Source organism: Strix aluco, chromosome 1 (genome assembly GCF_031877795.1).
Source record: "Strix aluco isolate bStrAlu1 chromosome 1, bStrAlu1.hap1, whole genome shotgun sequence".
NCBI lineage: Eukaryota > Metazoa > Chordata > Aves > Strigiformes > Strigidae > Strix > Strix aluco.
The window spans coordinates 42,740,271-42,766,227 of record NC_133931.1 but is presented as its reverse complement, the minus strand read 5'-3'; the positions used below and the strand labels follow the sequence as shown (position 1 = coordinate 42,766,227).

General features: G+C 40.2%; 1 protein-coding gene across 2 annotated transcripts; it reads right to left on the bottom strand.

The window, feature by feature from the left end:
- Positions 1-990: 990 nt before the first annotated feature.
- Positions 991-22,977, bottom strand: LOC141921099 (DGAT1/2-independent enzyme synthesizing storage lipids-like). 2 transcript variants are annotated; one of them, XM_074819099.1, is made up of 7 exons: positions 22,725-22,977; positions 17,965-18,295; positions 15,418-15,582; positions 9,366-9,559; positions 7,212-7,272; positions 5,273-5,412; positions 991-3,252 (listed from the first exon to the last, which is right to left on the bottom strand). In XM_074819099.1, the coding sequence occupies exons 2-7, from the start codon at positions 18,290-18,292 to the stop codon at positions 3,148-3,150; spliced, it is 993 nt and encodes a 330-aa protein (XP_074675200.1). In that variant the 5' UTR covers positions 18,293-18,295; positions 22,725-22,977; the 3' UTR covers positions 991-3,147. The 2 variants fall into 2 exon arrangements, with proteins under 2 accessions (XP_074675200.1, XP_074675210.1); XM_074819109.1 differs by lacking the exon at positions 22,725-22,977 and adding an exon at positions 19,759-22,175.
- Positions 22,978-25,957: the final 2,980 nt, after the last annotated feature.

Here is a 25,957-nt window from a genome sequence, read left to right as displayed (position 1 = left end):
CCGTAATTTTTTGGTGCAAAAATAACACACAAAAAAGCAGTCTAGTGTCTATGACGGGCTTAATAGGGATTAAGCACTGTAGAGCTAACACATTAAGTGTCACCATAGCTGTATCTTTCTCTACAGTAATAGGATGAAGCAACATAATGGCATACTTGTACAGCAAACTCAATACCGGATGAACCACACAATTGTGTTGACAATGCTGATTAACTGCTCTACCTTGCATTTGCAGTGATTAATTTCATATGAAAGCATCCTAATAATAGATGTTCAGACTGAGCTCTGCTATTACACAACAGGACAGTAAATTGGCCAGTAGGAGGTTTGGGTCTTGCTGAGAGATAATGACAAATATCTGTCAGTACAGCAGTCGGTCCATTTCTACTTCCAAACAACCTAAAATTGCATATCCTGGTTATGCTCTTCGCATGGAGAAACCTGGAATGTCTTCAGCAAACCCAAAGGCTAACCTTTGGATTAATCAGTGGTCTAGTCTAATGCCGCTAAAATTTCCTTTAAATACTTCTGTTTGATGCACGGTAAACCAAATCAGCTAAAGCCTGGTCTATAGCCTTACTTGTAATAGTCTCTCTCCAGGCCTGCCCCCTTTTTCAATGAAACAAAGTAGGTAATCATTTACACACCAAATATGTATAAACCTTACTAGTCAGACATATTTTCTGTTGTGGAATCTTAAATGTAACTGAAGTGGTATTGCAGTGCTTGTTAAGGCCTCCTGCAGCGCTGATTACAACTCTTAAAACTTGGACCTTATGGTTTATGTGACTTTTGTCCTCTATTCCACTGTTGTCTGAATTATTTTTCCTTTAATTCATTCCTTCTGGGGCTTTGATCCTTCCACTCCTATTCAGACACTAGGCAAGAGCTTCTCAAGGGTATTATGTGCTGCTCAAAACCACTGAAGGTTCAGCAGGGCAGGCCATGTATAATTTCATTTAGCTCAAACACAACACAAAACTTCAGAAGCCTGTTCCAGTTGTCAATTTTATTCTAAAGGTGTCTTCTATACATTGTTTTATATAGAGAAATAAATATGAAAGGCCTATACAAATATGAACACTTGAAGAATACCAACACTGCCCTTCATTTTTTTTTTATACTCATCTTTCAATACTTAAAGGGACAAAACTGCATCAAACAGCCCACATATTTAGTAAAATAAATTTTACAAACTCTCAGATCACAAATGTCTGTTCATGTTTAACGAACATTTTTAACGAACACTTTTAGACTGAGTTTTCTTTTACATATACGCAACCTCAACACAAAATATGTTCAGCTGCCTTTGAGAATGTCACAATATAGACTGATGCACATTTTCCTCACAATGGACAGTAAAAACAAAGCCATACTTAAGTTAATACTCCAATGTAAGAATTTGGCATTATCGCTTTTAATGACATAGTGTTAACATAATATTTTTTAAAAACATTTTGATAAATTAAAAAGAACACAATCTTGCCTTGAAATAAAACCCAAGTAATTTAAAAAAACTTCAGAATGGGAATTTGCTTTTATATGTTTCTTCCCCAAGCTTTAAAAGATTTAATTCAACACCACATAAAATGCTTTTGATATAAAATATCATAAAATGAGCTTTTTGCAAGCCATAATTTATAGACTCTTTCCCATAAAGTGATATTTTTCTAACATAGGGAATCATCCACATTCATTTACATAATCTCACTAATTTACACATTTAAAAGAGTATAAAGCAAAGCATGTGCTTAAACAGTGGGAGAAATGGATACTAAATTAAATAAAACTGCTCCTTCAAAAGTTGGGGGGGGTTTGTTGTTTTGGGGGTTTTTTTAAAGGTCAAACCCCAACAATACTGAAAGGAGATCACATAATACAGCAAAAACCTCTTTTGTCTTTCCTTAAGGAATTTGTCCTCATCCCAAAACTAAAGAGGTCCCAGATGTTAATTTAAGAACTGTAGATTAAACTTGCTGGCATTCAGAAGAAATATTTCAGACATTTCCTATTTGGACAATAAAAGCATAGGCTTTAGTTCAGAAAAAATATAAGAATATAATTTACTGTAAGTGCACAAAAGCCCAATCCTGCAACTCTTTCCTGTTCATTCAATCATTTTCACTTAAGGAAAGCATATAGGATTTCCCTCTCACCCCCAATTTAGTAACTTACGTAAATAACTGTGTTTGAAGAATATGGATGTTTAACAGTTTACACATATACTAGATTTAAAGGGTATTTGGGAATGTCTATCCTGTTTTTCAAAAGAACTACTACTTTTAAAAGGAGTGTTGTACTATTTTTTTTTTTCTTTCCTTCAAAATAAACCTTTATGAGCTCATTACTAAAACAATACTTTCATTTCCACATCTTAAAGTTCAAATGCTTGGCTAATACTTTTAAAGGAAATTTGCAGATTCACTGAGAAGTATACGGGACAGCTTTCTACTCAAGGGCAGATACGCAAAATGGCTTGGCTTGGCATAGCAGCTGTGTTGTAGGGCATCAGAGTGGTTTCCATAACAAACTTCCTTGGTTCACTGCAGTTCTCTAATAAATTTTGACTCCTCCAAACTTCTTCTGAGCTTACTCAGTAAAACTAAACACCATAGGTTTTGCAGGCATAGCTGGAGGTTCTGCAGGCCACAGAATGTGTTTTCCAGCAGGGCAAGAGTAACAACCTAAAGAAAGCTTTCATAAATGCTGAACAGCATTAATCTCGCCTGCAAAATCTAGTTACAGCGATGATGATCAAGACAGTAAGACTCTAGCTCTAACATTCAGGTTAAAGAGCAACCAGGGGGTAGTGGGGGTAGGAAGAACAAAACAAACAAACAAACAAACAAACAAACAAGAGACCATGTACATAAACACTTGCAGTGTCATTTTTTGAAAAAAAAAAAAAACCACACTTTCAAGGTAGGAATGCATTTATCAAAAACTAAGCTTTGCCCCATCATGGATTATTTGAAGTATGGGTTCCTGAGCTTGATACTGGACAGGGGGAAGGGCAAGGGAAAGTGTCTTAAATTACACAGCAGTATCATTAGGACCGTATTTAAAAACCTATTATTAGAAGAATTAATAAATTACAAACATGACTTTAAGAATATTGTAACTAAATAGTAGTTTATTCAGAAGACCTTAATCTTCTTTCTTTTGTGTTTGAAATCGTTCCATTAAAGCCCTAAATATATTTCCTGGTATTTTCTGATGTTTTTCTATTAGAGCTTGGAGTGCTGCTTTTGTCTGTAGGGAAAGAGAAAAGTTTTTGGTCAGATTAAGTCATCTTTATATTGTTCATACATTAACACAATTTCTAGGCTCTTTTTCATCCTTTTAAAATGTTGCAGAACTACTGCAAGTTCAAACTACTATTTTCCCATGTTTAAGCCCACAGGAGTGTTTGTGGGATCACTGCCAAGAAACAGACCAATAAACTAGTATCTTTTATCTCTGGTAGCTGTGTTCACAAGCTCTATTAGTGATACGCAATAGTAAAATGACAATGGAGTAAATTAATGAAGAGACCTAGATCTATAAAGCATGTCAGCGCCTGCACACTGTACTGCAACTCAGAAACTTCTGCCTATGCCCAGGTTTGCATCAGTAACACTCTTCCAGCACGCAAGAGCTTTGCTTCTACACATGCTCAGAAGCAACACTGGAACAACACAATTGTGTCTCAGCACGTTTGGCTCGTACAAAGTAATTATCCGGGCACCCAAGTCCCCTGAAGGATCTGGTCCTGTAAAGCACACTTAGACCACACCTAAAATACTGCATATGACAGCAGCATTCACTTTCACTCAAAAACACAGCAGGCCAAGAAGTTAATAGCAGCCATTCTTATTATATAAAAGCTCTTTGGGGAACATTCAAAACCAGAGCAATATGCAAAAGCTATGGTGAGGACATGCTGTAACCTTGCTATTCTGCCTAGAGAAGCACAGGCTGCTGAATTCTTAAGGCCAGAGACAGAACACAGAACTATTTGCCTTTGTAAACCAGTGGTCAGCAAGGGGAAACGTGATTCTTGGTTCAGTTCCCACTGTTTATATGAAGTGTGATTAATTGTTAAGTCCTGGAAGAAGGTTCCTGCCCACATCTCTTTATAGATCTAGTCCTAAGTGTCTCTACAGATCTAAAATTTCTATTAGGTAAAAAATTTGAGCTTCATTTTTAATTAATTTCAATGGGAAAATGCATACTGTGCCATAGGCCGAAACATGAGATACAACTTTAAAATCACTCTAACTAGGATTCTAGGGGATTCACATTCTAGAGCCTTTATCTAGCAGAATTTGCACTTAAGCCAGAAGCAAGTGAGGGTTGGCACTAATGTAGATGCCAAAGCATGTTTGAAAGTCATTTAAACAGACATTCTCTCCTGAAAGCAAACAGTTCTGAAGTCCTGGCAGACTGAACCCCCAAAAGAAACAATCAGTTTTCCATAACCAGGGCATAAGAAAATGCAGATCAACATTTTAAGATGTCATTTTGCAGAGATCTAATCAGAAGGTAAACAGATGAGGAGAGACAACCAAAATGACACCTGTACGGTCAAGAAGAAAAATGTCTTTCTCTCAAGTGAAGTTTTCAGAATGCTAGAAGTGACCATCTGTGGAGCTTTCAGAAATGGCTATTTCAGCTCCCTCCATCTGACTGCTCCATCACTTAACTGTTTTATGTCTCTGCACTGTGAAACCTATTAATAAACTGAATGAACATGAGGACCTGACAATCCTTTCGATAAACCACCTAAATCTGAACTAGGGGAACATTCAGAAGTTAATTTGTTGGGTGAGAAGCTAGAGGAAATAGAAATGGAAACACACTGTACAAAGCAGTGAAATGATTTACCTTATTTTTTTATGGTATGGAATTTCAATAGTTTGTAAACACAGATGTGCTATATTTGAAAGGCTTCATTAGTATCTTTCTGAAAAGACCAAGAACCAGAACAATTTCTCTGGGTGAAGTGCTTATGTCTTTATCAACCCAGGGCAGTCTTATCTGACTGAATTTCTTCAGTCCCTAAAGCAAATAATAGGGTGTAGTACTGACTTTGAAAGGCCTAGAACATCTGCAAGTAGTAATAAAAAGACAGCATTTAAGAAGGGCATTCAGTTAAGCAAGTCCAAAGCTTACCATGATTCCACCAACTTCTGTAACTAGCCCCAAGGCAGAAATCACTTAATAAGAATATTCCAGTGTTTTCTATCACAACAGTCAATATATTAAATATATATATGAATATCTATCTTACCTTTGCAGTTAGTTCCTCAGCAGTTATATTTGGTTCGTATGGAATGGGTTCTCCAATAAATGTACGAAGCTTAACTGGAAATCCACCGTACATAGGAACTACTGGCAACCTAATACGTTCATATAGTGACCTAAATATTTCTAATGTGAAAAAATTTAGGGGGAAAGGGGAAAGCAGCAGAAGGAGAGGGAGGGTGGGGAGGAGAGAAAGAGAAAAAAAAAAAGAGAGACTGAGATTATTCTGTAAATTTTTTTTCACCACTAAGTCTTAAAACTAAAACTATCTTGTTAAGTAATCCAGCCCCTGACCCAGATTCTCAAACAATGTGTCATCTCAAGTGCTATTCTACCCTCAACTTTCATTTCCTAAAAGCTGTGTTAATGCTAACATCAGACTTGTTTCCACCCTAACTTGGTGTGAAATCTCTCCTCCAAAGAGTAGCTGCAAAGAGAAGGAAGAAGAGGAAAAAAATCCAGTAGCTGCCTCTCTGGAGAGGAAGGGAATGCTACACAATACAGGTTATAGTTCAGCTAATTTTACAGGTTAGCATAAGAAACTAGTACCGGAAGACTGTTCTGTTCAGTCCTGCTGAGGTCTGGAGGATCAGAAATAGCATGACTGGCCTTTAGACAGATAAAACTAAAACACTGAATTGCTCTTTCAGATCACACACTGGTTGCAGTGAAACGGTATGAAGAGAGAGAAAAACCAGCTATTTCTATCAGCTCTAAGAGGACTCATCTTCCCCACATGCCACCTTCTAAGCATCTAGCCCAAACGCAACCAGAAAAATTCCTTGCAGAATGGGTGCTAATATTCTCTCTCTCAATTTTAGACAAGAAATTCCTTTAATTGAGGTGTGGGCATAAGAAAATCCTTACTGACCAAGATATGGAATTTTCTGTACACAACCTGTAAGAACAAAGAATATTCCAAAACTATTGAAATTAGAGTAACACCTCCAGTGATCAACAGAATTCAATTCCTCTAGCAGCTCTGCTGTAGAATATAAGTAGCATGAATGATTTTGGCTTAAATTTCTGCTTGTTTGGGAAGATTCTCCTGAACACAGCACCAATTAATTGCTGTTTATTTTTGTACAACCTGACGAATGTGTGAATTATTCTGCGTGTCTACATCAGATGCCTTGGTTTTCTCAGTGCAATATATAGCTTTTAATCAGAGGGGGAGAGAAACACAATTGTTTTGCCTGCAATCCTCTGATGAAGATGATGATGCCATACTTGAGGCAGAACATGCAGCATGGAGAAGACTCTTCAGGCCCTTTCTGCTAGATAGTAAATTGGAGAATATAAAAAAAGGGGGTTTAACACTAGCAGATCAGCGGAAATGTGGTCCACCCAGAGGTGGACCCTTCAGGCATACCCCCATCTATTCATGTGCTGGCTCCGAGTCCCACAAAGATGAGGAAAGAGACCAGGCAAATGCAAGGTACTGTGAAGAACCACAGGTTTAGTGCTGAATAGTAAACCAACTACAGATTAAATATATTTCAAACTATTCGAAGTTTATGTACAGGTAAAGGTGTAAGCACAGAGTTTTAGGAGGACATTTAAAGAAATTACATGTCAGTTGCAAACCTCTGTGGTACTTTGCTTCTTAACAGACAGAAAACCTAGAGTTGGCCTAGCAGATATAAGCAGAGAAAAAAAGTGCTCTAAATCTATCTGCCTTTTTCTGGCTCCTTTCTCCTACTGCTTCTGTGAAGGCACACTGTCATGTGGAGAATAACTTAGACGAGCCACTACCACATCTAATGCTGATATTAAATCCTCATAACATCTCTGAACTTTACTGGAGAACAAAGCTCCAGAAATAACGCTGTGTCAAATCTCAAATTTATATGGGGATTATTTCTACAGAGATAGGCTAAACACATATGGAAAAATAAACTACAAAAAAATAGAAAATATCTTACTTATTCCTCCTAATGTCCTAATGCCTTCTCGAACATTTTGTGTAAACATAGGAATGATGGGCTAGGAGGGAAAAAAAATAATTAAGAATTTAATGAAGATAGCACTATCTAAAAAACTTCTACCTCACTTAAATCCAACAATTAATTTCAGAAGTGTTTCTCAGACAAGGACATATAGAGAGCAAAACAAGTATTCTTAAGTTCTTCTGCAAACGCCTGCTATAAGGTTTTAAGCTGGAGAATACCATGAAACTTCAGTATCACTGTTTTAGCAAGTCCATTTTCCTCAAAACAGTCCAGGATTTCATAACCTATGGAGCATTTAAGCCTCCCCTCAACTAGCAGCGTTTGCACAGTTGTGACTTAAGCTATTAAACCTCTTAGCTAATTTGTAGTTATGCTTAAAGGGAAGAATTCACAGGATTGGGACACTAAACTCATCTGATTCGTCTCTGCTATGCTGATTGTATTAGTTCACACATGATGGGTCATATTCAATACATGTCCATGATTTATTTCTGCTGATGAATATTTGGAACGGTGTCGAATATTTCAAGTTTTTATTGCTGTGTTTGAACTTGCAAACAGCTGTCGGGGGTTGACTACTACATAAAGCTTTTTAATATCACTCTATAGTATGTACTCACTGCACAGAGCATCCATCAGAAATACAGAACTCTTCATGGGATTTTCAAACGTTCAGATTTTTTTTTTTTTTTTTTTTTAAACAAGCATGGAGATGACCTAGTAAATGAAACTTTTCAGACAGGTATCAAGTTTTAGGTTTTGGGGGCTGGGGTGGGGAGTCTGTAAATAATCCAGTGCAACTACAGAGAATGAAAAGAAGTGCAGTTGCCTAAACTGAATGGCAACAAACTTTTTTATTTTAGAACCATCTTATTTGGAACATCTTACTTTTGACATAGAGGTAGAGATTTTTGCATGTACCGAGTTGATTTATATGACAAAAATTCTGGCAAACTGCTGAAATGAGACAACTTCAAGAAGTTGAAAGTCCCAGTTTTAGATACATTTTTCTTTCCATGAGGAGTTCTGCTCATGATTAAAGGTGACTTAAAGGTAATCTTTAATCTAAAGAGATTTTCCCCACTTTCAGACTGCCTAGGACACTATTCCTTTTCTACTGCACCTCTCAGGTTTTTTTTGAAGGGGGGGATGAACCTGCAAGACCTGTGTGAGTGCGTAAAGGGAACTGAACACACATTCAATAAAATAAATATAATTAGTACAACCATCGTTGAATCCCAAGTATGGCCTTTCATATGCTATTACAATACATTAGTAAAATCTAAACCTGTCAAAAATATCCTGTTTGAACAGTGTTATTTTCCTCTTGAGAAAAGTGACGTACACTTAAAATTGGGTCTTAAAAGCATTCTATTTCTGTATAAAATCAGAGATTTTTAACTAGTCTTTGACAGTACCTAAATATAAAACTCTTGGTGTAAGACTTCCCTTCAAATGAGGTATATGCAGACCTATGGACATATGCACACATCTTTCAAGTACAAATATAGAATGAGAGGGACTCTGAAATGATTATTAAAATAGTTACAATTCAAATATATCATACACTTATGCACCTTTCAATAATTACCTGCCTGCTGACCAAGCACAATGATATATATTAGAATTGAAGAGACAGTTCACACTAGTGAACAGCATCTCCTGCTGCTGCTGTATGCCCCAGGCATTCCTTACTACCATAAAATGCCAATGCAGTACATATTGCCAGTGAGACTATACTGTGCTGGATACTTGAGCGATAGGGGAAACAGAAATATTGATGCACGGTTGCTTCTGAACCATTCTGATCAGGGGTTGGGCCATCACAATCCTGACCAGGTATGTGCAAAACAGCACAAGCTTGTAATATAGAAACCATCCTGGATTTCACCTCTCATTCTTTTAAACGCTGGATTTTCTGACCACACTATTCTTAGCTGACTCCAAAGCCTTCTTATCGAAAGCAACAAAAAGAGTCTTGAAATGTAGGTATGAGAGCAAGTAGACCACACTCACAACATTCACCAATGTAACACCAAATACATAATAACCAAAACAGATTTCCCTGGAAGAAAGTACTAATAAGTTAGCATTCTTTGTTTCTCTTCTGTGATCTGTCATACTTACCACTTTTGCATCAATGGCCACCTGAGCAAAGCCCTTCCGATTACCCCAGATAATTGTATACATTTCATCACTAAAGAGTGCTTCCCGAACTCCACCCGGGGCAATGGCTATCAGGTAGCCCTTCTTCAGAGCCGTGACACATTCTTCTTTTGGTCCATGCATAACTCCATGTACATCAAGCAATATTTTAAAACCTGTAGGGTAAGATAATATTAAATGAGAAAATGTTAATTCATACTACCACTGAGTACAGATTCCCAACACAGAACAGAATGGCTAAAACTTACTTGTTTAATAACCTGTAACCCCAAATCAAAGATGTTTCTAGAGAGACTGAAGCATTAAGTCCTGCTTATAAATTTTCGTCTAAGTAGTTGAAGATTTAGGGTTTTCAGTGGCTTTTTGTCATAGTAAAGTCAGGTGCTATCTCACAATCAGGACTAAACTGGAAAAAACTGGCAAGCACTCTGTGACATGTGTCCCTTCAAAGGAGTTGTCAAGTCGGCCCCAGGACACTGGCTCTTTGCCCAAGCTCTACTTTTCAAATGTAGTACAGTCCTAATAAAGGGCAACAAGAGAAAATACCAGCAAATTGTTGTGATTGGCAAACAAAGAGCAGTCTGTGCACAAGAAGGAGAATGACAAAGAAAATGCAGCATTCTCTGTGTTACAGATCACTGCAGGAATTGACTCCCTGGTTCAGTCTGTGAGTACCTGGACAGCTTTCACACAGAGAATCATCAGGAAAGACTGGATTGGGTATATTCATCTTCGGTTAAGATTTTTCATTTACTGAAGTTTTTAACTGTAAAGTTATGTAAACTCCTCATATCAACTTGAATTTGAAATGTCACACTGACCCTACTCTTCAAGAAACAGCAGAACATCAAAAATTTGCTTACGAGCACCAAATGGCCGCGTATCCGATCCATTTAGCCAACTAGTCTAATATGAAAGAACATAACTAGCATAAACCTCCGTTTGCAGGAAATCGATCATGTTCACTTGATTCAATAAATCTTAAATTTATACAGTATTTATGAATACTGCATACCAAAATAGGAACTTTAGATGACTGAGCAGTATGGGAAAGATTACTTCTCTTTCCTGAAGTTTCCCATTGAGGCAAACAACCTTATCAGTCATAGACAAGGACACAGAACTGCTCTAGTGAAGTTTGCCCCTGAATAACAGATCTTAATATTTTAACCTCAGATTAACAAATGAATAGTTGTTACTATGAACACACATTTGTTACATACACGCACGCACACACACACACACAGAAGAGGTGTCCAAATATAATCAAGACGACAGAGATCTGTCTTCTCTTACAGCCCGCATAAACTAAGGTCTTGGGAAGGAGAGCATGAGACAGCCTATCATTAGTTTATTCTTGACTAAACTCTGATTTCTAACTAGTCTTTGTAGGTGGTGTGAGTATAATTACTCCTGATTTGTATCTATACACAATAAGGATCTGTCCATAAACATGACAACAGAACACAAGCTGCCTTACACCTGTCTCATTCTGCTGTGCCTGCCTTGCACACTGCTGACAACCCTAGCAGTCTTCATCTAGTAGCATTTGCACAGAGGACAGCTGAAATAGAGTTTTCCTAAAGTAATTTAATTTCTGTTATGTGCTTTGTGGGATCTTCAATAGCTGGTTTTTACGTTTTACATTCCCAAACTAATTAAAGCTCTCTGTAATGTACCTGGTGGTAGGAAGCTGCCTGTCTCTAAGACCTTTCTGTCAGTGAGTTCAGGAGAGAGAGAGACAAGAGTCATGAGAGGGGTTGAGCCAAGCAGGAAAAGAGACTTGAAGGAAGCAGAAGCTGTTAAAGTAGTTTTCCTTTCTGCGTTTGAGATGCTGAGGAAGGGGGGAGTGTGTGACAGAGCAACACCATAAGTCCAGTTCATAGGTCAGAAAAAAAAAAAAAAAAGAACAGACTATAGACAGCATACAGGCAAAAATTTGTAATACAGAATAGTGGTGGGGTTTCAAGTCTTCACAAAATTTCTCAGCCATATTTCCCCCCTTGACTTTTAGTATAAGTCTGATATTCTGAGCTGTATCTCATATCCTAGCCAGCAGATCACACATTACTATCAATATCTCTAATCCAGTAGTAAAGAGGAAGAATCTGGCTCCGATGGAGCAGCAGAGAGACAGGAACTAGTGTAGTGGTCCTGAAGGGACAGCCAAGGTACTCTGTGCTCAAGGCAAATATCATCATGGAGTCAAAAGAAACACTGGGGTAGTACCTGACTGATGCATGAAATGACCAAGAATCTATTTTTCCACTTTAAACAACAAAACAACTCTCAAAACTACCTAAACACAGGTTTTTCACCTTCCAGACCATGAAGGAATGCTAATTTTTCCAAATACCAAGAAGTCCAAAACTAATTTTATTCCACAGTTCAATCTGAACTCTGCCCTTTGCCCCAGAACACTCTTTTCTATTTTCCACAATGTGTCCACAACAATGTTTGAAAATGGAGAGTACCCAGTAATGCATTTAACACTTATCTCAATAAGTGCTCTATATACATTTCTCTAACTTAGTCCCAGTGACTGTAATATAGAGGCTGTCAGCTACCAGGTAGCAAGATGGCAAGGATGTCATCTTTTTCCTATGGTTGACCTTTAGGACCAGAGAGGAATAATTTTAGACCACTGAATCCAACCTTCCACAATTGTAGGTAACTGTATGCTAGGTAATATGTATGTTATGTAGGTATCTGTATCTGCAGAACATCTAGTCCACAAGACACTCTGCAACGCCTTTTGTACGTAACAGACAAGAAGCCACAGCTCCTTTCCTCTGGGGCGTTACAGGAGATGGACTGTCTTAGATCCCTAAAATAGCAGGCAACCTTTTAAAGAGGAGTCCCAGATGACACTAGGAAGCAGACATGGCCTATACTATATAGGAGAGGTTGATGGAGAAGAACACAAGTGAAATCTCAGTCCTCACTGCACTTTTTGAGAAAAGATTTTCTCTTAATTCAACCTGAGAGAAATCAATGTATACCTGAGCATTACACAGCTAAGAATCTAAAAGAACCAGAAACCATTGGAATGTTGAGACTAACCTCTCTTAATTGAAAGAAAAAGGAAAAAAAGAAGCCACAGGACTACATTTCATATGCTTCTGCCCCAAAATGCAAGCAACAGAAGCATACATAGTATTGATACAGTATAAATTGAGACAGTGAAACAATTTCCTTTTGCACTGATGTGAAAGAAAGATGCATTAGGCAATGTTCAGTAGGAATCTCCTGATATCTGTAGAACTCCTATTAGGTTAGATTCCCTTCCATAAGTTATCAAGCTGTATCTTTCAAGACTAAGCAGTAGGGAGAGGCACATTTGACCCCTTGCAGGCTCATGCATCCCTTAAGAGGCACAGCAACATTTTACAAACACACTCCAGTTAATTGCAGTTAATCCAGGACAGCAGTGCCCAAACACAGAGGATGCAATGAGCCTGCGTACTGGCAACTGCATACTGGCATGGACCTGAGATGCAGATTCACGGGACAAGCCATTCCTCACAGCTATTCATAGTAAGTTCAGTAATCATAAAAACAGAAGGATCATTAAATCATCTAATCTAAGTGTGTCTAACAGCCTACAGACTCCTCAAACACACCCCCCACCCACCCTGACATTTCTCCTGCATTGAGGATAATGACTTTTGGTTAACTAAAACATCTTCTGAAAAGGCAACCAATTTAATCTGAAGACTTAATCAAGATCTTAGTACTAGGATAAAAATACAGCAGTCTTTCTGGTTTGATTCACAAGAGAAGTGGCATCTATCTGGGTTGCCAGTCATAGATTATTGTGCAGATTTTGAAACATAATCCGAAACATTATCTGGGCTCTTTGGGTTTGTCTTCCCTGAATAGCCTTAATTCATTCACAGAACCAGAGAATTATGTAGGTTGGAAGGGACCTCTGAAGGTCATCTAGGCCAACCTCCCACTCAAAGCAGGTCCAACTATACCAGGCTGCTCAGAGCCTCACCCAGCAGAGTTTTGAAAGTCCCAGGAATGGAGATTCCCTAACTTGTCCAGGCAATCTGCTCAAGTGTCTGATCACCCTCATGGTAAAATACCTTTCCACACATCTAATCTAAATTTCCTGTGTTGCAACTTGTCTCTGTTGCTTCTCATTCTATCACCGGGCACCTGTGAGAAGAGTGTGACTTGTTCTTCTCTGCACCCTCTCATTAGGTCACTGAAGACAGCAATATCTTCCCCCACTCTTGCCTGGTACGGACCAAACAAATCCAGTTCTCTCAGACTCTCCTCGAGCACTGTGTGCTCCAGGCCCCCATCATCCACTGAACACGCTCTAGTGTGTCAATATCTGTCTCGTACTGGGGAGTCCAAAACTGGACACCATATTGCAAGATGTGCTGGCACAGGTGCCAAGCCAAGGGAAAAAAACTCTTGACTCAACCTGCTAGCTGCATGCTTGCTAAAAAAAGGTCAGCATGCAGTTCATCTTTGCTGCAAGGGCACACCACTGACTCACGTTCAGCTTGTTGTCCACTAGAATGCCAAAGTCTTTTCCTGCAAAGCCACCTTCTACCCAGGGTACTGTTGCATGGGATTGCTCCATCCTAGATGCACAACTTTACATTTGCCTTTGCTGAACTTCGTGATGTTTCTCCCAGTTCATTTTTGTGAAGGCATTCTGAATACCAGCTCTAACCCCCAGTGTATCGACTGCTCTCCCAGTCTGGTATCGTCAGTGAACTTCCCATGAGCGTGCTCCAACCCCTCATGTAGGTGTGCAATAAAAACATCAGGCAGTGCTAGTCCACATATCAATCCCTGAAGAATGCCTGTAGAAACCAGCTGTTAGCTAGACATCGTACTGCTGAACCCAATTCGTTGAGACCAGCCATTCAGCCAGATATCTCTGCAGTGCTACTAAATCATATCTGGGGCACTCATAAGTATACTCACATTTAGAACCTTATTTTAAAGCATAAATGGAGAAAAACAAAATAATCTCCCATTTGATAAACAACTGTGCATAAGTATTAATAGATATAATATGGAGCTAAATCTAAATTACAAAATAAGTTACATTAGTCAGCTGTATGCAGAAGATTTGATAATCAACTGACAAATCCTACTCTGTGGGCAAAAGCAGTTGCAGAGGCAAAGCCATGTTGTTATCAGTATGAAAAAGTTCCGTTTTCAGGGATTAAGGCTGAAATAAAACTATACTGGCAAAAAGAAAGTTTTCTGATACAAGCTGTTTCTGCTAAAAGCATCAGTACACTACAGAACACTATTGTAAATTCACAAAATTAATTACGAGGTTTATAGTCACAAACTGAACTTGAGAAAAGAACTGGGTACTACTGTACTTCACACACACAAAAACCAAACCATTCATGTGGTTTCACAAATCAGCACTGTTTTTCACTACGCTGTCCAGCCAAAATCTTGCCCTAAATGTATTTTTCATTTTCTTCATGCTTCACCTCATGTTTCACACAAATTTGTTGGACATTCCTACAGCTTTTCTCAAAAAGAGATTCTATTTGGAACTGTCTTGCTGTGGACAGGCTCCACTGCCCACCATACTAAACTGGGTGGGATACGAAAATACACGGTCTCCCCAGACTAATACTGTCAACTTCAAGGGCACTGCTTATGTTACACCACTCATTCTACCTATATTAACAAAATGAGAAACGTCTTATTGAAGTCTTTGATACTGATTAATAGAGACATCTGTTTCTCCTATGATCTCCTTCTCTTTGTTTCTAAATACCCTAGAGTCTTTGGAAGGTGTTGCCCAGCCAGAAATATGACCCATCCTTGCATAGGCCAGTCTCAAACTCATTCGTGTTTGTAAAGAACATGTTAGAGACAGCTGTACTTCAACACTTTCACTAAATTTGTCTGAAGTCTGTTCTGAGAGCTGTGTTCCTGTGGCACAATATTTATTAATTACACCTAAAAAAAAAAAAAAATTAGAGTTCTCAAACTGATTGTTTATAATGAAGTATGTTACCTGGCAATCTAAAGACAAAATGATCAGCTACTACGTGGCAGTATCTCTTCCTTTGTATAAGAAGTCTAGCCATGAAGTAGACATAGTCAGCAGGAGTAGCTCCATGATAGAACACAATAAGCCCTGGTCCTTCAGGAATATTTTCGGCACCATGAAGCTCATAACCTGTCAGGAGTTAAAGGCACAACAGATGTCAAAGTCTGATACAATTCTATTCAAAGAAACTACCTTGTGGCAAGTTGGCAAACTGAAACCAATAGGCATTGAGAAGTTGTAAGAGCAAAGTGACTGCTAAAAAGTCAAGAGGTGACTTGCAGTATTTACGAAGTTGCTTTCACAGGAAACAGAAGTTTCATTAAAGCAAAAGAGCCACATTTAAGAAAGAAAAAACAACAAAACACGCACCCTGGAAACAAAACACCCAGTCTCACTGTAATGAACTATATAATTTTTCCTTACTTTTTCAGTTCACTGTCTTCAAGGCTGCAGAGGCCTCTGAATCAATCATTCACGATAAATCACAATAAGGATTGCATAGGAGTGGTGAAACAACTATTTCAAGCTATTATTTACATTTCAAAGTTCACTGCCACCAGTAACTGTTTAAGAAGATTTGATGTGACAACATCCATTTACATGTGTCCTTTTACTCGAGGGTATGAAACTTATCTTTGTTATTTCTCTCAATTATACTTGCTCCATTTTTCCATCACTAAGTACTAAAAGCTATTTGGGCCTTTATATGCTTAATTCAAACATACATAAACACACACAAGTTTGCTACTGAACTTACATTTCTAATTAATTTAACAGTGCAGAATATATTCAGTTAACACAAAGTATCAAAACACATTTCAGTTAATACTGAGTAGTATTGTTACAGTAGCTTTTTTGTGTTTTTTTTTAAAAAGCAAACAACCAACAAAAACCCAAACCCTGTCACTTCTTCCAAAGTTAATCAGGTCTGCAATTCCCATACTATTAATTCTTGGTTTAATTCTGAAGGTACTCTTGGCTCTTCTCCCTCTATTTTACTTTTACAGCTGTGAAGCTGCAACATATTGGAAACATATCATCTGTACCATCCCAAGGGACCACTAACTGTGCTCCATGCCAGCCAGTCATAACCAAAATGATACCTACATCTAGCATTTGCATAATATATGTAAAGTTACAGGTATCACGCGCCAGTTTTGGGTTTTGGTCTTGGTGGTTTTGGTTGTGGGGTTGGTTTTTTGGTTTGTTTTTCTTCCAATGCTGTGAGATTTCAGGATGACAAGTTCTTCCCATGATATATTGATTAATCAAGTGAGGGAAAAAAATAACCCCAAAACATTTCATTCTTTAGCAAGAGAAGTGTATAGAGAACATGGAAGCAGTTGGCAGGACAGAAAAAAGTCACAATGGTCAATGACAGACTGAATAAGAATCTTTTCTGCGCAAATAAAAAGTTAGACCTTATAAAAAGTTACTGAGGATGAAAGAAGCCAAGGCCTTAAAAAAATCATTTTCTTATGAAAAAAAGTAAATAGCTTTTTATTGTGAAGTGAGCATTTTAAGCTCTTTGATGTAGCTGTTGATTTTGATCTAGTGTACTTTCCTAGATTTGAAAGTTACATCTTAGTCTTACAAAGCCTATCTGATACAGCCGCTGCACCATCTGGTTATCAATGCCTTGAAAACCCGCTTCCCTTTGACTAGAGAACAAATAGAGATGATTTTCAAGGAGGATTTGTTCTTTATGTAAATTGCTCTTAAACGTCTCTTTCTCCTTTAGCTGCATCTAGACTGAATGGTTCTGAAAGAGGCTTATGATTTCCTTAGAAAGAAAAGCCAAATCATTTATTAAGTCTGTCTTTATAAAAGAAATAAGAGTAGAAGGACAAGGAACAGAGCCCTTAGTTTTGACATTCTAGTAGCGAAAGTAGTTGTCAAAAATACACAGAAAATTTAAAAAGTAGGGTTCCGTAACACTTCTGGGCTCTAAAGTCAATCTGAAGTAGCAACAAGTGAGTGAACTGACACTAAGTGCTCCTTTTAGCCATCATTTGGCATTACATGTAAAAGACCGGTTAAGTGCAATTAAATTATGCTAACATGCTGACATACTAGCTATCAGGGAACTGGTATTTAACTTCCAGCGTTCATATACTGACGCTTAAATAATATAGTTAATTGATCTAATTTTTAACATAGGTCCTTCCGGAATGAGGAAACCCAGGAGTAGTTATAAAAAGTACAAATAAAAAAAAATTAAACCATTTTTAAAAATTGCGCATATATTCAACTGGATGAAAGATCTCATTTTGTAGCAGCAAAGGAATAAATGTATAAGACATAAAATTTTACATCCAAAAAAAGTCTCAATGGCTTTTTTTTTCTCCCCAAGCACCACTGGCAATCATTGATCAAACAGGAAAAAAAATTGGCCTGAATTTTAGATTTCATGCAACAGCAGAAACAATCACATATATATTGATAATCATGAAAGGTAAACCAGGAATAAGAGCTTCAACACTTGTTAATGAGAGGTCAGATCTCACTTACCATGCCATATTCTTCCATGTCCATCCCACAGGGTAGCCAACATTTGTTTTGCACCATCCCAAAAATCATTGGAATAAGCTTCCTTTAGTTCATTCTTCCTTTTATAAATATGAAGAAGGAGAATGGAAACATAGAAGAGGATGACGATAACTCCCGGAAGTAGAAAAACTACTGCGAGTGGAAAAAGCACCCATAAAAGGTAGACTGCATAACTCAGATAATCTTCAATATGCTCCACGCCAGTCCATTCTCCCAGAATGTAAGTCAGGCAGGTTAAGTAGGAAATAGGAATCGGTCCTGCAGTACAGGATTCATTTCCACCTATCATCTCCTGTTTAATTAAAAAATAAAGGCAGATGAATAAATCCTCAAAAAGGTAGACCTGCCTATACTGTTTAATCACACACAAAAAAACGCTCTGATGCATTTTATTCATATACCATTTACCCTACATCCCAGCAGCACCCATTAGAAACATAATGGTTCATACAGCAAAACTTTTACTTAATTTTTTCAGTCCTTTTCTTTCGTGTAGTCAAAATGCTGACAATTCTAATGGAGAAAGATAGTCCTTAATGTCAGGCTAAGATTTTATCTCATTAAAAACCGTTCAACGTATGCAGATCCAAAATATTTATACTGTTACCAATATCAATTTATACTGTATTTTAAATTTTCAGAAAGCTGTATGTATTAGTCTAATTTATTGTTCTACACAATACCCAGTACACTCAAAACCTTCTCCCAAGCACTTATTACAACAGGCAACAGCACAATCTCAACTTCAGTGGTATTAAAAAAACCTACTGAACACTCCCACTATCCACAAGCATACGATGACTCAGGAAAAAGACGGTCTCAAATAAGCAAGTCTCACTCCTGTAGAGACCTTTAACTGTACCTGGAAATTTACAGATTGTGAAACACCAAGTTCCAGAGAGGCAGAGAAAGGACAAGGAAAAAAGATTGCAAAAAGTCCTCTAAAAGTTTTAGCTGTTCTGGCTTTACTGTGTCTATATATAAGAATCTCTCTTCTCCAGTGCCAGCTCCTAAGAAGTTTCAGGGCTAGACCTCTCTGGGCTGATATTTCAGGCTTTCTATAAACTCTGGTGCAACGTTTTTTTCTTAGTTTTGTACGATTTAGGGAAAAACTTGCTATTCACTTCATCTTACAAACATGAGACAAGCTGTATGCTTGGCTACCCTAGCTACAGTTCTAGAACAACATAAATAATACTTGGGGGAAAAGTTATCCTTGTCTGGAATATAAAGTTTTGGTCAAGGCTTGAAGCAATTGTTAGTCAGGACCAAGAAGAAAAACATGTTGCAAGTATAATGTAGACTTGTAGAGAGAAACAGATTAAGAACAATAATTTGTGAAAGAATCTAAGCTTGGGGTTTTTTTATCAAAATGTGACTTACAGCATGTATGATTGCAGAGTTCCTATGCCTAGATAGATATACGTCTCCTTTACGCTTCCTCTGTTTTTGCAAGCAACAAGTGAGTGAAATTCATAAGATAATTTTGCTAATACTAACAGAACCCCAATAACAATGAAAACTATGAAACAGACCAGTTTTACTCCACATTTGCTGAGATGTTGAAACGTGTACTAGAACAGAGCTTATCTCACTTATTTCCTGGTCTCAAATTTTCCTCCCATTCTGATAAAGCAAGGATGTTCCTTTTCCTTCTGTTTTGAAATTGGTCTCTACCCACATTGCTCAAGATAATTCCTATTAACAAGAAGAAAGCTGATCTCATGACAAGGACTTTGCTCTCATGATCCATACCTGTTCCACTAATTCAGGCTTACAACATTTTGCTCCTCAGCATGTTCTTGAGGGCAATGTGACAAGCAGCTCATTCCTCTTCAGCGATGTATAAGCACGTAGCATTAGTGACATGCACTTTCCTGATTTCATGCATGTGTGTTTGGGGGTGTGAATTAGGGAGAAAGGAGAGAAGAGAGAGAGCACATGTGGGAGAGCAAGAGAAAGCTCTTTCTCATTCCAGATACCAGAGCCGAACTCCAGAACCTGTCAGGCAGCAAACACCCACAGCAAGTACAAGAAACACAACTTGTGAGACCAAGCAGGATTTAGGAGTAGCATTCAACACTATCAGATTGTTATGCCTGAACTTCTCCAGTAGTTTCACCTATTAGCTAGAGAACAATACGGTGCATGGGTTATGGCACATTTTTCAAAACTCAAGAGGTGATTATATAGCTTTAAAGATTACTTAAGTTATACTCTCCCACCTATTATATTTTTTATTGTTTATGGCTTTCTCCAGACACAAAACCCTCAAGTGAATTTAAAGTCCTGTCCACAGGTCAGCCTCGCAAAGTATTACTTGGATTTTTGCCTGTAATGTTAGATGTAATATCTCAGATGCAATCACTGCAGTTTTATAAATTTACTTGCAGATCCATGCACTATCCTGTAACAGAAATTAAAATCTGACATCTCTGCTTCCAGCTGCAGAGCTTAACATCTAAAGTACTGCCTTCTCTTAGGGACAGTCAACTGTACTCTGAACAATGTTGTTTCCTCATCTTGAGAACAATCACAGAATAATTTATATTGGAAAGACTCATTGGACAGCACTTGTACAACTCTTGCTAAGGAGTTAGATCAGGTTGCTCAGGGCTGTGTCCAGTCCGGTTTGTAGTATCTCCATGAATGGAGATCCCACTGCTTCTCTGGAGCCCCTAATCCAGTGCCTGACCACGCTCATGGTAAAAATGTTTTTCCTTATTGTACTTAGAATTCCCCTTGCTGCAATTCATGCCTGTTGCCTCCTGTGTCTTTGCTGAGAAGAGTCAACCTCTCCCCTCTCTATAACCACTCATTAAGAGCAGCAGTAAGATCCCCTTTAAGCCCCTCTCTTCTTCAGGCTAAACACATGCAGCTCCCTTAGCCTCTCCACACACTCCATATGCTCCAGCCGCCTAACAATGTCAGTGGCCCTTCTCTGCACCCCTTCCAGTTCACTGGCATCTTTTTTGTGTTGTGGGGCTCTAAACTGGACTTGTGGTCTCAGAAGTGCTGAAAAGAGGGTAACAAATACCTACTCGATTTAATGACTAAGGCCTTGCTAACATAGCCCAAAATGTAGACAGCCATCCTCACTCATACTTGACATCCACCAGATCAAGGCCTTCTCCAGGCCTTTATCTCCTGTAACTTTGCTCCCCCTGTAACAAGTCCAGCATCTGTTCTGATCACACATGGTACGTCCACAAAAATACTCTGTATCCAAGCCCAAGTGTGATTTACATTACCACCACACTGAACACGCTGCCAAAGGCAATGGCAGTGAAGAAGGGAAGACAGATTCTGTCTCCGTGATCAAAAAAAGCACAGGATGCTCCACACTGAATAAAGGTCCAACATAGCTCATATATGCTACTAATGGATAATGTAATTTTGGTCTGTTTCAACTTTACAGCTCTCTGCTCTGTGACTGCCCAGAGGAGTTAAAATTACAAGATAAAGCACACTGTCTTCTAGAAACACCAGCAATGTCACTCTGATTAGGACCCCATTCAAACAGAGACTATCCTGCCCTCCTTATCAGAGGTTTTCTGACATCTGCCACCATCCAAACCTAAAAACTACAACGGGGTACAGTACTAAGTCTCACCCTTAACCAACTTACAGGCAGAATCGCTCTGTAATATGAGCATACCCTTAAAGGTCTTCTTATTTCAACCAACATCACTAACACATTTCCTGTTGTGCAGTTCAAACTCGGTATTTTTAATTTGTCTGACTTCCTAATAGAGCACCTTATATATGTATTTTCACTAGATGAAAGAGATGCAATTTCTCATTTGACTAATGACAGTGTATGCTGACTTATGCTTATGCGTAAGGCTTTATGTTGACAGTGAAATGGAAACAAGGTTAACATACAATTCCTTTCACTGAGTTCTAGCATATGACCCAGAAAAGTCTTTAGCTAAACTACAACAGTGGTCTTCAGCTGTAGTCAGCAGAGACGGGGTTCACTGAGACCCTACTGATCATGCTGGAAGAAGCAATTACGGAAAGCAACTTATAGCGCTGTAAAACCACACACAGCATGATTTCAGCATGTATATTAAATGTGTAAGTGGAACCTCTGGAGAACATACGAGTATCTCCACAAATACTGCAGAGCAACAGCCACAACGTGCCCCTGCCAACAGAAATACACCACTTTACGCTGCATCACTCAGTTATGGGGATTATTTCTAACAGAATTAGCAATGCCACCATAAACACACAAAAAAAAAAAAACCCAAAAAACAGAAGACCCTGATAGTCCTGCTAATGCCATCTGCAACTGGAGAGATCCTACAAGTCAGAGGGTGTTTTCGTCCATGTTTTGAACCAAGAACTGGCCTGCTTCTTGTTTCCGTGACAGCAGGACAGTGCATCCTTCTGCAGGCGGCTGGAGGCGGGTCGAGCTTCTTTCCTCTGACGAAAGGGACGCAAGCCCAGCCCGGCTGCCCCCGGCAGGCTCCCCCCGGCCTCCCCGCCTCCCGCGGCGGCCCTCGCACCGTCCCGCACCGCGCCCCGGCCGCAGTCCCCGTCCCGACGGTAACTACGGCAAGGCCCCAAGCTCGGGGGTGGCCGACAGGAGCCACCTCCCGCCCGGGGACCTACGGGGCCGCGGCGGAGGCCAGGTCCGGGACGGGACGGGGACGCTCCCCGGGGGCCAGGTCCGGGACGGGGGCCCCGCAGCCCGCCCGGCAGCGCCCGCTCACCTTCCCCTGGCAGCGGCGGCTCCGGCTCCAGCCCCACGTCCCTGCCGGGGCCTGGTTTTACTTCTCCGCCCGCCGCCCCCGCGGAGGCCGGGTGCCCGCGGGGCGGCCAGGATAGGGCGGCTCCCCGCAGCGGGGCGGAGGTGGGAGGGCACCGTGCCGCCGGCGGGCGGGAGCGGCGGGGGCGGCGGAGAGAACGAGGGCGGCGGCGGCGACGGAGGGGAGGGGGAACTCCGCGCCACCGGGGGCGCGGGAGCCGCCCGGACGGCGTCCGGCACGCACCGCCCGGCGCTTCCGGCGGGGGAGCAGCGGGCGCCGCCAGGGGGCGCGCGTTCCCCGCCGGCGGGGCGGGGCAGGTTGGCGGGAGGTGCCCGGCGCCGCCCGGGTGGGGGTCGCAGCTGGACAGGGGGCTGGCAGCGGCCGCGGGCCCAGAGCGGGCCGGGCCGGGCCGGGCTCGGCAGGACCGGCCCCCTTTGGTGTCCCTGCCTCGTCTGCCGCCCTAAATCTTCCGCTGGAGCAGCGCCCTTCACGGCCGCTCGCCCGGTGCGCAGCCGCTCAGCTTGGGGCGGACGGGCTCCCCGCAATCACCGGTGCTGCCTTTGTCAGCCGGTTACCGCCGAACCGCCTCCCCACCAGCGGCAAGCGCTACACCCGGGGTTTAGCTGCCCTTTTCCAGCCGCCCCAGATGCCTGCAAGGGCCGCAGCAGCAGTCATACTCTTGTCCGAAAAGCGGATTCATCACCGGGTGTGCAGTAGGTCAGTAATCACTCACCCGGGAGAGACGTGGCTTACTGGTTTTAGGACTGCGCGAGCCTAGGTGCTCGGTGGTTTCCCACAAATCAGGCATACCAACGGGACTTTTTGTGCTATATTTATACACAAAACTTGCAGAGTTAGTAATTTTCCAAGTCCATCCTCTCTATGACAGTTGTTTAGTAATTTACATGTAACACTGCTGACAATACTTCACTTGGGCAAGGGTCTTCTTGACCTATAGGCGTGATTTTTAGTATTATAATGAGGATAGTTCAGCTAAGGATACACGGACCTTGAGTTTGCTTGCCAAGTTGGCAATACATCCTCTTCGAGGTCTAATTGTTCCAGGATGTCCTTGCTCAAAGAAGGCTATCCCCTTGTTCTTTTGATTAGGGATGCTTTTGCCTTTAACATACACAAAGAACATCTTTCTTGACTTAAGCATAATATTGCTATGTTGTTCTAAAAGTTTAACCTTCAACAATACTGCTCCAGTTCTGGTACCCGAGTGCTGAGTTGTGCCCAGCAGCGCCACAGCCACTACCAGCGTTTAGCGTTGTTCCCAACGCTTTGCCACTTGGACATGACATTCTGAGCACTGTTACGGTATTTCTGACTGGCCTGCAGCCTCGGATATGATTCCTGGATCTATGTGTAAAGAAGAAAAATAAAAATCAATCTAAGAAATAAGGGGTATTCCGGGTACACCAGGCGTGGCTCCAGACCCCGGTTCATGTAGCTACACTAGCAGCTGGAAGGAAATGTAACAACGCCATGAACCATGCCCCTGACCTCAGGTGAGATCAACCCAGCCAGAACTGGCTGGAAGCTCTTTCAGGCTGTCTTTTATATTTACATAATCTGCCTGTTCAACTGCTGTGGTTGTTCAGTTGTGCGTTTGTATAACTATATTTGCACTGTTCTCCAATTAATTTATTTTTCCACTAGAATGGTTTTCCCCAATGCAAAATCTTTTAGTTTGAGCTGGATAAACCTTATATGCAAAAAGTTCAAGAAACAGGATTTCTTTGCATTGTTCATTAGGCAAGCTATACCCAAAAAGATTCATAAATGCTGTTTATATTTTGAGGCAGGCACGGGGCATTTGCATTTGCTGGTCTTCATTTCTTTTTTGTTGTATGATGGAGAGGCTAGAAAGTATGTGTAGCAATGGAGTGATTTGATCCACAATTACAATTTTATTTGTATGAAAAGAAACTAGTTTCTGCTAGTTTCTATAACACTGCTCTAAAAAGAGTAAAACTTTAGAGGGGACCTCTAAAATAATATTATAATAACTGCTCTTTATTAGAGCAGTATTATAATGTTTCTGGAAAAAATGGTTTAAATTTTCTTCGTTAGAAAAATCACTGTCTTATACATCATTCAAAACCACTCACATCTCCCAATAATAGTTTTTTCTATCACCTTGAGGCCCTAGAAAATATTCTTAAGACAACCGTAACAGAAGACAACTAATAGAAATTATTTTTTACTCCAGCTCACTTCAGCTAAGCTGCAGAAAATACAGGGATGTTGCTGCAGGATGAAATAGCCCAAGAAAAAATTTTGAATTTTGTTAGCAAACTGTTAACAGCTGTCTGAGATATAGGAGATACAGGCCGAAATCTCTGCTTTGAAAGATAAGCAGTGCTCTTCTTACATATCCCCTATCCAAGGCTAGTGCTTTGTTCTGAGTTGCAGCACAACCCCTAGAATCAGGTATCAGAGGGCATGGGGTTTAAAAGGTCATGCAAATTCAGATGACTAAAGTGTTTTAATTGATCATAGAATCTTAGAACCGTTTAGGTTGGAAAAGACCTTTAAGATCATCAAGTCTAACGATTAACCTAACACTGCCAAGTCCACCACTACACCATGTCCCTAAGCACCACATCTACACATTTTTCAAATACCTCCAGGGATGGGGACTCCACCACTTCCCTGGGCAGCCTGTTCCAATGCTTGACAACCCTTTCAGTGAAGAGATTTTTCCTAATATCCAATCTAAACCTCCCCTGGTGCAACTTGAGGCCATTTCCTCTCATCCTATCACTTGTTACTTGGGAAAAGAGACCGACACCCACCTCGCTACAACCTCCTTTCAGGTAGTTGTAGACAGCAATAAGGTCTCCCCTGAGGCTTCTTTTCTCCAGGCTAAACAACCCTGGTTTCCTCAGCTGGTCCTCACAGGACTTGTTCTCTAGACCCTTCACCAGCTTTGTTGCTCTTCTTTCGACACCCTCCATGATGATGCTAATGTGCTTGAAAAATAGGATAGGATAGTCAGAGAATGATGCTGTCTAGTCCTTCGACATAGTTTCTTCGATACAAAGAATGCTTTCAGATCCTAGTTACTCTTAATTCCTATTTCTTCTTCATCTGTGTCCATTTAAGTATTTCATGGCCCTTTCTATGAATTCCTTTTCTCACTCGACTTAAGCTCAGGCTTTGAGTTTTAGCTTATATTGCTGGAGTGC